We start from the raw sequence: 14,846 nt of genomic DNA, 5'->3' as shown, positions 1-14,846 counted from the left end.
CAGTAACGTCTTCTTACAACTGTCTTTGATCTATGAACATCACAGGAAACTATTCACTAGATGTTTTGTTTGATAAATTCAAACTCAGAAATACACACGTTTTTCTTTGAAACAATGAGTGAAGATATTTTGGCTGCAGATGACACAGTGTCTCTTTGGGTTCAGGAGTCAATCACATCTCTACATTTAAGGTTGGACTTTAACGTTTCCTCTTTGATAAAGCTTTATTTATTATTATCCGGTGCTACTTTCATCCTAAGAGCCAACGTGTCAATGTTTACTGGAGAACGAGGAGATGAGCTGAAGCTGCAGCACAGGAAATCTAAGCACAAGCAGGAGCTATTTGAGTGTAAGCGCAGGGTTTTAAGTGAAAGATCACGCTCTTGAATAAAGAGAGGGAAAAAAATTGATATTTATCATACGATCTTTAAGGGGATCGACCTGCAGGTTGGGAACCACTGGAGAGAGAGGAGAGGGAGACAGAAGGAGAGACAGAGAGTCAGAGAGTCAGAGAGAGAGGAGAGAGGAGAGAGGAGAGGGAGACACAGAGAGAGAGATAGAGAGACAGAGAGAGAGAGAGAGAGAGAGAGAGAGAGAGAGAGAGAGAGAGAGAGAGAGAGAGAGAGAGAGGGGGGGGAGACAGAGAGAGAGAGAGAAAGACAGAGAGAGAGAGAGAGAGAGAGAGAGAGAGAGACAGAGAGAGAGGACAGAGAGAGGAGAGAGGAGAGGGAGACACAGAGAGAGAGATAGAGAGACAGAGAGACAGAGAGAGGAGAGGGAGACAGAGAGAGGAGAGAGAAAGACAGAGAGAGAGAGAGAGAGAGAGAGAGAGAGAGAGAGAGAGAGAGAGAGAGAGAGAGAGAGAGAGGGAGAGACAGATAGAGGAGAGAGAGAGAGAGACAGATAGAGGAGAGAGAGAGAGAGACAGAGAGGGAGAGAGAGAGAGAGACTGAGAGGGAGACAGAGAGAGGGAGACAGATAGAGGAGAGAGAGAGAGAGGAGAGAGAGAGAGAGAGAGAGAGAGGAGAGAGAGACAGAGAGAGAGAGAGAGAGAGAGAGAGGGTGAGACAGATAGAGGAGAGAGAGAGCGAGAGAGACTGAGAGGGAGATAGAGAGAGGGAGAGACAGATAGAGGAGAGAGAGAGAGAGGGGAGAGAGAGAGAGAGACAGAGAGAGAGAGGAGAGGGAGACAGAGAGAGAGAGAGAGAGGGAGAGACAGATAGAGGAGACAGAGAGAGGAGACAGAGAGAGGGAGAGACAGATAGTGGAGAGAGAGAGAGAGAGAGAGAGAGAGAGAGAGAGAGAGACAGAGAGAGACAGAGAGAGACAGAGAGAGACCATGCTGTCTCTGGGTTTCAGTCCAACACAAGTGTTTCTTTAACACACAGGTCTGACGCTCCTCTGAATCAGTGAGTAGCCTTTATTGTGTATCGGTTCTTTTTGTGTCCTGATTTTTGTTTCCTCTTTAGGATCTTTTCCAGCAGAATCACTGACCTGGTCAGAACCAGCAGAACTCATGGGACCAAAGCTCGGTCCTGATGAGGCTAATTTGATTCCTGAGCTCCTGGTTAGTGTTCAGATGTGATTTGTGGTTTTGGTTAAAGTCAGGGTTCGGTATGAGTTGGTGATGGTGAAGGTTATAGGGAGAAGGTTTTCGATCGGCTGTCCACACTGATTGGAAGTCAATGCAAAGTTCTCATAAGGATCTCTGCACAACTCGATTAGCACGTTTGGGATCGGTGCAGATTTCCTGGGATACAAAAGTTGAGTTTTGAATTGATCCATTTTTAAAATGGTAATGAGGGTGTCAGTGATGAAAAAAATTCTAAATAGTTGAATAGGTTGAATTTTACTGTGTTGATATTGAATATGTGTGCATCCATGTGTGTAGAACAGCTCTTAGTGTGAATATGTTCAGTACACATGTTTATTCAGAGTTCACAGTGTGATACATGCATGTTTATGTGGTTCTAAATATGTTCCTGTGTGTTTTTCTCTATTGCTCTGATTAGAAAGCACTTGACCATCGAGCGTCATAGGAAATCCATCATCCGTGTGCGTCAGGTCTGTGGAACCTGGGACACACACACCTCTCCCCTGCAGGTTTCTCCGTCCTGCTCCCACCTGAGCCGTCATGGATCTAATGGAGGAGGGAGACGTGAGCTGTGGAGTTAAAAACTGTAGCACGCCAGGCTTCCAGGGAAACTGCTCCAACCAAGACTGTCAGGAGGAGGAAACAATATTTGGATCAGTTGAGTTAGGTGGGTACAAAACAATGGTGATGATACTGTAGACGATTTTAAAATGATACAGCCACCTAATGTCATTATTGTTATTATTATACAAATATAAAAAACAACTTTAACTTTCATCTGAAGGACAGGACAGAAAATTAAAACCTTTTTATTTTCCTCCAGAACCTTTATTCATTTTCCAGATTGTTTTTACAGTTTCAGTTAAAATATTGCAGAGGTAATTCATCATGTTCACTGGAAACAGACGGGAGCAACTGGGCAGTTTAATATGTGGTGATGTGTGTGTTTAGATTTAGAGATGCAGTACATATTATTTAAATGAATTAGCAGAACTTGGCCAGAAAGCTTCAGCAGAATGATGCAACTGAATTTTCTAAGGAAGTTAAAGTTATAAATAACAGTAAAATATTCCTCCCGTCTGATATTGATATGATCACTGGGGCTGAAAATGTTGCTGAGCTATGGAAAAAACATTTAAAGGATATTTCTACCTGACTCCATGTTGTTTCTTATATTTTTATATTAGTCTTTCATAGTAGTTTAGGAAAAAACTGAAAAAACATCTTCTTGTGCCAGTAATCATGAGAACTAATTATTTCTGTGAACGTTTTTTACCATTTTCCATTGTGGACTGAACATGTGTAAATTTGTGATTCTAATGAAAATCAATCATCAATATTTCATTTTCTAGTGTGTGTGACTGTGATTTATGTTCCACTGATGCTCTTCGGCCTTCTTGGAAACACACTGACCCTTCTGGTGGTTTGGCTTCGCCCACACATGAGAAGCTCCACCTACCTCTACCTGAGCAGCATGGCTGTTAGTGACCTGCTGATCCTCCTGCTGCTGCCTCTGGATCTATATAAGGTGCCCTCACATATATCCTGCAGCTTTTTACTACACCTGTTGCAGTTCACTGTGAATTGGACAGATACTCATGGTTTGGACTAACCTCAGAAATCTATCAACTGATTGTGTCTCTTCCAGCTCTGGAGACCCAGACCCTGGTCCTTAGGAGACCTCGTATGTAAGCTGACCATGTTCCTCTCCGAGTGCTGCACCTTCTGCACCATCCTCCACATCACCTTTCTCTCCCTGGAGAGGTATCTGGCTGTCTGCTGGCCAATCACCGCTAAGACGCTGGTGACACGTCGCAGAACCAGGGCTCTGATTGGCTGCCTCTGGCTGGGAGCGGCTGTCAGTGCAGCACCAGTGTTGGTCATGGTGGGAGTGGAGGAGGTCGGAGGAGGAGAGGAACTAGGCCTCAGGGGATGGAGGGAGGATGCAGGGTGGATGGGCAGAGAAGGAGAACAGGGTGCATTTATTATAGGTGGAGGGGAGAGAGGAAGTGGACACATGACTTCAATGCACGGAGGATTGGAGGGAATGAAGTGGGAAGAAAAAGAGATAAACGGATGGGGTGAAAGAGTTGCAGAGTTTGAGAGAAAACTGGGGATTGGAGGAAAAATGAAAGAAGAAAAAGAGGCTGACGAGGGAGGGGGGGAAAAGGAGGGGAAGGTGGAAGATGATGGGATACAGCAAAATAAAATGAGAGAAGACGAGGGAGGCGGAAGGAAAGAGGGTGTTGATATGGGAAGAGAGGTTGACAACAGAGAGTGCCGCTGCACACACTTCGCCGTCTCCTCTGGCCTCCTGTCGGCCATGATGATTCTCTCCAACCTGTACTTCCTGGTTCCCCTGTGCATCCTGGGACTGGTCTACATCCTGATTGGACGGACTCTCTGGCTCCGTCCACAAAGAAGCCGTAAAGACAAGAGTCACCGACACGCAGTCAAGATGCTGGGTGAGAAACACAATCCAACACACACACCCTTAGGTTCTGAATTTAGCTTTTACTAAATACATCTGACAAAGGCTGACGAACAGATTTAATACTTTGTCTTCATCTCGGCTTGCACATCTGGAGCCAGAGTCGGAGCTGTATCATCCAATAGAAAATCGAAAACTAAATTTACCAGAAAAAGAACTCACCAGTTTTATAAGAACCCCATAAGCTGGTAACCTTCACTGGTTACCAGTGGCTGCCCGCATCCGCTTCATGACACTTGTACTTGCGTACCGTGCTGAGAACGAATTGGGTCCAGTCTACATCCCGGACATGGTCAAACCTTACACCCCAGCCCGCCCACTCCGCTCTGCATCTGCCAATAGGCTGCTCCCTCACTGCGAGGGACAGCTGCCACTCAACAAGATCACCACTCTTTGCTGTCCTGGCTCCCAAATGGTGGAACGAGCTCCCCATTCACATCAGGACAGCAGAAAGTCTACACATCTTCCGCCGCAGACGAAAGACACATCTCTTCCGACTATACCTTGGTTAAGAAGATGATGTCTAATAACCAATTCAATAATTAAATAAGTTTAGTTGCACTTACAAGTAGCACTTGTGGTTTGGATTTTTTAAGCTAATGTACTTCCATGATTCTTGCTGTTCTGGGTTTGTACCCTCTCGGTTGATGCACTTATTTTAAGTCGCTTTGGATAAAAGCGTCAGCTAAATGAAATGTTTCAGCCTTCACAGTCTACCTGACCGAGGAAGGAGGTGGGTTGAGTAGATCGTGTCCTCTGAAGGTTGCAGCCCCTGAACTGAGACACAGCTCTCTTGTTTAACAGTGTGAGACATGTATTCTATCACCTGCAGATATTGATGATTCTCATGTCCACTTCCTGTGTCCTTCTCCTCGTGTCCATCAGGAGTGATCGTCTTGGCCTTCGTCCTGTGCTGGCTGCCCTTCCATGTCGGTCGGACCATATTCTCTCTTTCTCTGGGCACTGGTGCTGAAAGTCGGGGAACTAACACAGACACAAACACACACTCGGACATGAACACTCCTCCTGAAAGCACAGGCAACATGGCCTCTGTTACCGAACCTGTTAGCCTCTCAGACTGGGACCTGAAGACACGAGCTCACACAGACACAGATGATGCACTCTGTGAAAACACAAACAACGAGATCGACACACACAGTGATGCAGACGCAGACTTGGTGGACTCACAACCTGAAACGCTCACTGACCCGGGCGCAGGTTCTGACGATACGAGCGCACATCATGTTGTATCACACGACGTCAGAGCTGGAGAGAGCACACACAACCTGGGTCCTCGCACTGAAACAGACACACACTCGGAGATACACAATACTACACATAACAAGCAAAACACAACCATTTGCATAAAGTCACAGAAGGACACACTCAGTCTCACAACACCGACAGCAGGCAAACACACGTATGTTGCAACGCCCACTGACATTACACACAATAACACACACACTGACACACACTCCCTCTTTATATATTATCTGTCTCAGTATTTCAACCTGGTCTCCTCGGTCCTCTTCTACCTCAGTGCTGCCATCAACCCTCTGCTGTACAACCTGATGTCCGCCAGGTACAGACACGCTGTGCGTAGCCTCGTGCACACGCACTGTCTCACACCGTCTCACCGACTGAGCACAACGCTCTCATCAGGACACTCCACAACCACTTTGTAAACATATAGGCACACGTAACAACAGCAGAAACACAAGGTAGCTGTGATGATCACTGGTGGTTCTGCAACGACCATATTAACAAACTGAATTCAGCTGCTTTCAGACCTGCACTGAACTAAGATATCATGAGCTTTGACTGTAGGAGCAGCTAACACTCTGCTAACACACAGCTAACCCTGCTAACACAGCCAACACTCTGCTAACACACAGCTAACCCTGCTAACACAGCCAACACTCTGCTAACACACAGCTAACCCTGCTAACACAGCTAATACACAGCTAACACACAGCTAACCCAGCTAGCAGCAGGTATTTACAGATTTTCTCTGACAGTAACATTCAGACGTTTCCGCAATCTACTCGGGGTGAGCGAAGACCCGCCCCCACCTCGCCTCTGATTGGTTAGTTTAAGGCAAGTCCAGTGATGATTGGTCGGAGTTTGGGGAATGAAGATGAAATAAGCCAATCAGAGGTTGGGTAGGGGCGGGGTTTGTCTGACCTGGGGTGTGAAAAAATAAAATACTTCCGCAAAGATGAAACCAAACAATCGACCTCCTTTAATAGAAAAGAAATAAAAACCTTCAATCTTTTACCCAATTAAACATGTTGATAATATTTTAGAATAAAAATATACATTTAAATAATAATTTCTCTCCTCTGTGTTTTTTAATGTTAAACTTTGTTTATAACTCCTGGTGATGTATTTACAGAGTTATGTTAGTTTATGTGTGAACTTTATATTGTTTTTAAATAAAGATTATTTAAAGAAAACTGTGTGTGGTCCATGTGGTGTCAGAATAATATAATATCTCTATATATTAGAGACAAAGTTTCCTATTTTTGTATTTTTTATATTTTAACTTGCACACTTACACCACATTGAATTCCTTGTATGTTTAAACCTGTTTGGAAACAAAACCTGATGCAAATGACATGTTAACTCCTGTTGTCGACTACTGACACAGAAAGAGGAAGGTAGAAGGGTGAGAGGGTTCAGGACAAACGTCCCCTCATCCCTCTTTTCTTTGTGTAATCATTTGTCTGCTGGTTCAGACGTTTGTCTTCGTTCTTCACCTTCACTCTCTCCAGCTGCTCCACTTTTCTCCTCCACTTCCTCGCAACACTCTCCAGCTCGTTCTCCGTCTCACTCAGCTTGTCCAGGTATGATTCTGTGGAAGCTTGTCTCTTCTTTGTTTCTGTCTTAATCAACTCGTCCTTGTGTCTCACGTCCTCCTCCAGCTTCATCTCGTCACTTTTCAGTTGGTGAACTTGCTCCTTCAGAGACGTGTGTCCTTTGTTGAGGGCCTCCACCTTCTTGCAGCTCAGTCCCTCAGTTGGAGTCGTCTCCTGCTGCAGCTTCACCTCCAGCGTCTCTGCCCGACTCTTCTTCAGCTCCTTGTCTTTTGCAGTGAGCGCGGCCAGGCAGTCGATGGAGGCGTTGGGACGAGATCTCCTTTTCTTTTCTGCATCAGTTTTTTAAACTTGTAAGAATAGTGAGGAAGGTCTGATTAAAGCTTTGATAGGTTGGATTTGAATGTGTTGATATTGAATATGTGTGCATCCATGTGTGTAGAACAGCTCTTAGTGTGAATATGTGCAGTACATGTGTTTATTCAGAGTTCACAGTGTGATACATGCATGTTTATGTGGTTCTAAATATGTTCCTGTGTGTTTTTTCTGTTGCTCTGATTAGACAGCACTTGACCATTCCTCTCAGTGTTGGCTGTGATCGAGCGTCATAGGAAAGCCATCAGTGTGCGTCAGGTCTGTGGAACCTGGGACACACACACCTCTCCCCTGCAGGTTTCTCCGTCCTGCTCCCACCTGAGCCGTCATGGATCTAATGGAGGAGGGAAACGTGAGCTGTGGAGTTAAAAACTGTAGCACGCCAGGCTTCCAGGGAAACTGCTCCAACCAAGACTGTCAGGAGGAGGAAACAATGTCTGGATCGATCTTGTTAGGTGGGTACAAAACAATGGTGATGATACTGTAGACGATTTTAAAATGATACAGCCAGCTACTGTCATTATTATTATCATTATTATTAGTTATAAAAATATAAAAAACAACTTCAACCTTTATCTGAAGGACAGAAAATTAAAATATTTTCCTCTTATAACTAATGAAACAATTTACTAAATTATTACAAAGAAAAACTGAGAGTTGAGATGATTCTACAGTAAATACAAAGCAGCTGCTTAGCTTAGCTTAGCATAAAGACAGGTTTGTCCTCTTAGCCTGATTCTGTCAATAATCAATAAACAGATCCTCCTCCCAGCACCTTTAAATATCACCAATTAAAACGATATATATTGTTTTATAAACACATGCACACAAGCATTTGCATAGATTTAAAATCACACCACATATTAAACTGCCCAGTTGCTCCCGTCTGTTTCCAGTGAACATGATGAATTACCTCTGCAATATTTGAACTGAAACTGTAAAAACAATCTGGAAAATGAATAAAAGTTCTGGAGGAAAAGTGAGAGTTATAAAATGAATAGTAAATATGTGTCTGTGTGTGTGTGTGTGTTCCAGATTTTAATATGCAGTAGATATTATTTAAATTAATTAGCAGAACTTGGCCAGAAAGCTTCAGCAGAATGATGCAAATCAATTTTTCTAAGGAAGTTAAAGTTATAAATAACAGTCAAATATTCCTCCCGTCTGATATTGATATGATCACTGGGGCTGAAAATGTTGCTGAGCTATGGAGAAAACATTTAAAGGATATTTTTACCTGACTCCATGTTGTTTCTTATATTTTTATACTAGTCTTTCATAGTAGTTTAGGAAAAAACTGCAAAAACATCTTCTTCTGCCAGTAATCATGAGAACTAATTATTTCTGTGAACGTTTTTTACCATTTTCCATTGTGGACTGAACATGTGTAAATTTGTGATTCTAATGAAAATCAATCATCAATATTTCGTTTTCTAGTGTGTTTGACTGTGATTGTGGTTCCACTGATAATCTTCGGCCTTCTTGGAAACACACTGACCCTTCTGGTGGTTTGGCTTCGCCCAAACATGAGAAGCTCCGCCTACCTCTACCTGAGCAGCATGGCTGTTAGTGACCTGCTGAATCTCCTGCTGCTGGCTCTGGGTCTATTTGAGGTGCCCTCACATATATCATATAATACTTGTATACTTATACACCTTTTTGTTGCAGTTCACTGTGATTTGACCAGATACTCATGGTTTGACTGAACGTGCACTAAACGGATTGTGTCTCTTCCAGCTCTGGACACAGAAGTTAGGAGTCTTCGGCTTTAAGCTGACCATGTTCCTCTCAGAGGGCTGCACCTTCTGCACCATCCTCCACATCACCTTTCTCTCCCTGGAGAGGTACCTGGTTGTCTGCTGGCCAATCACCTCCAAGACGCTGGTGACATGTCGCAGAACCAGGGCTCTGATTGGTTGCCTCTGGGTGGGAGCGGCTGTCAGTGCAGCAACATTTTTGGTCATGATGAACTCATTCTCCTCAGGCCTCTGGTTGGCCAGGTTGATTATCACCAACCTGTATGTCCTGGTACCCATGTGCATCCTGGGACTGGTCTACATCCTGATTGGACGGACTCTGAGGCTCCGTCCACAAAGAAGCCGTAAAGACAAGAGTCACCGACACGCAGTCAAGATGCTGGGTGAGAAACACAATCCAACACACACACCCTTAGGTTCTGAATTTAGCTTTTACTAAATACAACTGACAAAGGCTGACGAACAGATTTAATACTTTGTCTTCATCTCGGCTTGCACATCTGGAGCCAGAGTCGGAGCTGTATCATCCAATAGAAAATCAAAACTCACCAGTTTTATAAGAACCACATAAAATGACAGAAACCATCGTTGAGAATATATTTGATGTGTATTTTGACTTTTTAGTTTGGTCCATATCCCGCCTGTTACCATCAAGGAGGCAGGCAAGGTGTAGGACCTGCAGCCAGCCACCAGGGGGCAATCGAGATGCTTTGGCTTCACTTTTGGGGAGCAGTCATGTCGTCCATCTTTATTTCCAGCTGTGTGTCAATTTAGGGGCTGCATCACAGCGACACGAGTAGAAAGGCTCCTACAGATGCTTCCTTTCATACCAGAGAAAGCTCTGATGAGTGAATCCTTCCAGGTCCAACATGTCCCAGGACTCATTGCACTTTGGTGACGAACCGTATCAACTCAACTAACGGCTCACATGTTAAAAACCAAGGGGCATTAAGCTGTCGTGTCTGACTTCAGGACAGGACAAGCTTCTCCTCTGTGGACCAGACAGTCTCATTTTGTTTCAGCCTTCACAGTCTACCTGACCGAGGAAGGAGGTGGGTTGAGTAGATCGTGTCCTCTGAAGGTTGCAGCCCCTGAACTGAGACACAGCTCTCTTGTTTAACAGTGTGAGACATGTATTCTATCACCTGCAGATATTGATGATTCTCATGTCCACTTCCTGTGTCCTTCTCCTCATGTCCATCAGGAGTGATCTTCTTGGCCTTCGTCCTGTGCTGGCTGCCCTACATCGTCTGTCTGACCATGATCAATGTTTCTCAGACCACTCGTGATAAAAGTCTATATATATTTTTCCCGGTCTCCTGGATCCTCTCCCGCCTCACTCCTGCCATCAACCCTCTGGTGTACAACCTGATGTCCGCCAGGTACAGACACGCTGTGCGTAGCCTCGTGCACACGCACTGTCTCACACCGTCTCACCGACTGAGCACAACGCTCTCATCAGGACACTCCACAACCACTTTGTAAACATATAGGCACACGTAACAACAGCAGAAACACAAGGTAGCTGTGATGATCACTGGTGGTTCTGCAACGACCATATTAACAAACTGAATTCAGCTGCTTTCAGACCTGCACTGAACTAAGATATCATGAGCTTTGACTGTAGGAGCAGCTAACACTCTGCTAACACACAGCTAACCCTGCTAACACAGCTAACCCTGCTAACACAGCTAATACACAGCTAACACACAGCTAACCTTGCTAACACAGCTAATACATAGCCAACACACCGCTAACAGACAGCTAACCCTGCTAACACAGCTAATACACAGCTAACCCTGCTAACACAGCTAATACACAGCTAACCCTGCTAACACACAGCTAACCCTGCTATCTGAGCTAGCAGCAGTTATTTACTGATTTTCTGTCACAGTAACATTCAGACATTTCCGCAATCTACCCGGGGTGGGCGGGGCCCTACCTAGCCTCCGATCAGTTAGTTTAAGGCAAGTCCAGTGATGATTGGTTGGAGTTTTGGGAACGATTTCTTGTTCTCTCTTTTTTGTTGTCTCTTTTCACTCTTATCTTTTGGTTTATAGTCTTTTATTCCAAGTTCCATATCCTCTAGGGTTAAGCCGAATACTCGGATGAAACGAGTATCCGGTACAGATACTGAACTTTAACGAGCACGAAAACCAATCCGAGTAAAATGTGTCAATAACCGTACTCGTGATGAATGAAAAAGTTCACTGCTGCTGTGCACACAACACGATGTTGTCGTTGTCACAGCCGCTCTGTCCACAGGGATACTAACGTGTAGCATCGTTATCTATGATCATGTGTTCTCAGCGTCCACTGGCCGAGTCAGCGTGCACCAAGCCCGGCCAGACGCACACGGAGCAAGCGCTCCTCTCTCTCTAACTCACACACACACACAACACATAATTAACATTGTGTTTTACCTTGTGTAGATATTAAAAATACAGCACCCCCCTCCCCCCAAAATAACTACAACAGGTAGTAAAAAAGCCCTGTGATGAGTCATACACACAAACATCACACCGTTTAAATGTAACTTTTTAAAAAGTTGAGTATGAAAACTCATTGAGTTGAGTATGTTTATGAAAACCTGCATTTTACTTAATACTTCTTAATACTACATGTGTTGTGTTTAAGTGGATTCACTGAAGTTTATTAAAAAACGTGTTCTGAATAGTTATCTTACTCTTGTGATCAAAAACATTCCTCTTAAGCTCAATTCTGAGGCTGTTCTGTAAAGAGTTTTCTAATAAACAATAAAAATACAAACTTCTGGTTTAAGCCCCGCCCACTTTCGGGTATGGATATGGATAATTTAGTTGGTTGAACAGAAACACAAACAGATAATGGTGTAATCGCTCATCCCTAATATCCTCACACACGCTCACATCACATGCATCCTGCTTTGGCCAGGGTGGGTCTAACCATTTAGTTTGTTTCTTCCATTTTCCATTTTCTTCTATGTCTCTTTTCTTTGATGGATATTCTGTGTTTAGGATGATTATTGGTGGAGCCATATTGTTGCTGTACTCTTGAGACAGTTTTGGATCAGAGCTTTAGTTTTAATTTGATCAACTCTTCATTTAATTTACTGACTCAGTTTACTGTGGGATAATGTGATTTCACAATGCACTGATAAATGGATTGAAATATATTTTTATGTTGTGTTTTTTATTACACTAACTAAAATTTCTATCCGTTTTTTTCCTTAGTCGTGAAAACAGGGTTTAAGCAACAGAGTTGAACAATCAAACAACACAGGATGATACCAAGCAAAGACAATACTATGTCTTATTTTCCTAGATCATTGATATAAAAACTCTTTCAGCATTATATTTGTGGTTTATAATATGTGTCAGCTGATTGTATCACACCTAAGTGTAATTGCAGCTCCACAGGCAGCTGCAAACAGAATCTCATGCAGGCTCACAGAAACTTGAAGGAGCAAGAAGAAAGGGGGATATGCCACGCCCCTAAAACCTTTTCTTTCTCTCAGTCTAGTTTTAGACAGCAACGACTGCACATCTCTCCGTATCACCGGTGAACCACGCCCTAGTCACTGACACGCAATGACCCACAGTGTAATCTCTCCAAACTTGTAATACAATTTCTTCAGATTCACATAAAAAGGCGATAGACTTCACTAAATACAGATATGAAAAGGACACAATTGCTCTGCCGACCAACCTTTGATTATAAAGCTGCATCAGCGTGCACACTGACTTTTTCCCATGGCACAGACACAGTTCAGATGCAGTCAGGCCTTTATCTCATTCGGCCGTTCCTCGGCTTCCAGGCTTGAAGCAGCTGCAGCTTCCCGTCTTATTGTCGTGTGCCACCCTTGGCTTGGCCCTTTGCGCTGCCCTCTGGGCATAAACCCTTTGGTCTACTCAACTCTAAATACAAATTTTATTAGGTCGGATTTACTTCACAAGACTCCGGAGTCAAATTTGCTAACGGAGTTCAATTCATTTTTTAAATTTATTTTATATTTATTTATTTGGGGCCTCTTTCCGCTTTGGGACCCGCCCCGCAAGCCTCTCTCCGTTATCAATCAATTCATTATCGCATTGCACAAAGGTTTAAGGTTCTTTTCTTGAGAGTGTTAGACGCTACTTACTGCTCTTGGGTCTGGATGAGACTGTAAATTTAATTATGGTAAGAATTTTCTTACCATAATTCATTAATTAATTAATTAAAAATCTGTATCAGTATTTATAAACCTCAATAAACAGCTTTGTTGCCAGTGCTGACGTATGCGCTTGCATGTCTCCTTTCCTAGAAGTCCTCACTCTAAGTATATGTGGAGTGCTCTCTCGTCCTCTCAGTGTGTGTGTGTGTGTGTGTGTGTGTGTGTGTGTGTGTGCGTTTCCTTTCCATGGAAGTCCTTACTGGAAGTGTGCCTACTTAGACATGTTCTTTGGGCTCGATAACTATACAAGTGGGAATTGGCTTTCTCATATTTCAGCCAAGTTCGTTCAAAACGAGTTGTACAACATCATCATCTGATTAGACAGCACTTGACCATTCCTCTCAGTGTTGGCTGTGATCGAGCGTCATAGGAAAGCCATCAGTGTGCGTCAGGTCTGTGGAACCTGGGACACACACACCTCTCCCCTGCAGGTTTCTCCGTCCTGCTCCCACCTGAGCCGTCATGGATCTAATGGAGGAGGGAAACGTGAGCTGTGGAGTTAAAAACTGTAGCACGCCAGGCTTCCAGGGAAACTGCTCCAACCAAGACTGTCAGGAGGAGGAAACAATGTCTGGATTTTTTAACCTAAACTTGGTTAGTTTAAGGCAAGTCCAGTGATGATTGGTCGGAGTTTGGGGAATGAAGATAAAATAAGCCAATCAGAGGTTGGGTAGGGGCGAGTTTTGTCTGACCTGGGGTGTGAAAAAATTAAATACTTCCGCAAAGATGAAACCAAACAATCTACATCCTTTAATAGAAAATAAATAAAAACCTTCAATCTTTTACTTAATTAAACATGTTGATAACATTTTAGAATGAAAATAATACATTTAAATAATAATTTCTCTCCTCTGTGTTTTTTAATGTTAAACTTTGTTTATAACTCCTGGTGATGTATTTACAGAGTTATGTTACATTACATTACATTACATTTCATTTAGCTGACGCTTTTATCCAAAGCGACTTATAATAAGTGGATCAACCATGAGGGAACAAACCCAGAACAACAAGAATCAAGAAAGTACAATTTCTTCTAGAAAGCCAAACTACAAAGTGCTATAAGTAAGTGTCATTTAAGTGCTACTTAAACTTTTATTCAAGGTATAGTCGTAAGAGATGTTTTTAGTTTGCGGCGTAAGCTGTGTAGACTTTCTTCTGTCCTGATGTCATTGGGGAGCTCATTCCACCGTCTAGGAGCCAGGACAGCAAACAGTCGTGATTTTGTTGAGTGTTTAGCTCGCAGTGAGGGAGCAACAAGCCGATTGGCCGAAGCAGAGAGGAGTGAACGGGCTGGGGTGTAACGTTTGACGAGGTGCTGGATGTAGATTGGACCCGATCCGTTCGCAGCACGGTACGCAAGTACTAGTGTTTTGAAATGGATACGGGCAGCCACTGGTAACCAGTGAAGGGAGCGGAGGAGCGGAGTAGTGTGAGTGAATTTAGGTTAAAGACCAGTCGAGCTGCTGCATTCTGGATGAGCTGCAGAGGTCGGATGGCAGCAGCAGGTAGACCTGCCAGGAGGGAGGGGCAATAGTCTAGAAGTGAGATGACCAGGGCCTGGACCAGAACCTGCACCGCCCTCTGAGTGAGAAGGGGGGCGTGTTCTCCTGATGTTGTGTAG

At 43.7% G+C, this 14,846-nt stretch overlaps 2 protein-coding genes across 2 annotated transcripts; both read left to right on the top strand.

Moving 5' to 3' along the window:
* Nucleotides 1–2,134: 2,134 nt before the first annotated feature.
* Nucleotides 2,135–5,975, top strand: LOC118123323 (growth hormone secretagogue receptor type 1). The gene is made up of 5 exons (XM_035180669.1): nt 2,135–2,261; nt 2,947–3,122; nt 3,243–4,059; nt 4,971–5,048; nt 5,559–5,975. Exons 1-5 carry the CDS (start codon nt 2,135–2,137, stop codon nt 5,768–5,770), a joined length of 1,410 nt encoding a protein of 469 aa, XP_035036560.1. The 3' UTR covers nt 5,771–5,975.
* A 1,494-nt stretch (nt 5,976–7,469) lies between these two features.
* Nucleotides 7,470–9,588, top strand: LOC118123320 (motilin receptor-like). The gene is made up of 3 exons (XM_035180667.2): nt 7,470–7,731; nt 8,714–8,889; nt 9,014–9,588. Exons 1-3 carry the CDS (start codon nt 7,605–7,607, stop codon nt 9,470–9,472), a joined length of 762 nt encoding a protein of 253 aa, XP_035036558.2. The 5' UTR covers nt 7,470–7,604; the 3' UTR covers nt 9,473–9,588.
* Nucleotides 9,589–14,846: the final 5,258 nt, after the last annotated feature.

The sequence above is a fragment of the Hippoglossus stenolepis genome, chromosome 16 (genome assembly GCF_022539355.2).
Source record: "Hippoglossus stenolepis isolate QCI-W04-F060 chromosome 16, HSTE1.2, whole genome shotgun sequence".
Taxonomy (NCBI): Eukaryota; Metazoa; Chordata; class Actinopteri; order Pleuronectiformes; family Pleuronectidae; genus Hippoglossus; species Hippoglossus stenolepis.
The sequence above is the reverse complement of the archived record's forward strand: the minus strand, read 5'-3'. Positions and strand labels throughout refer to the sequence as shown.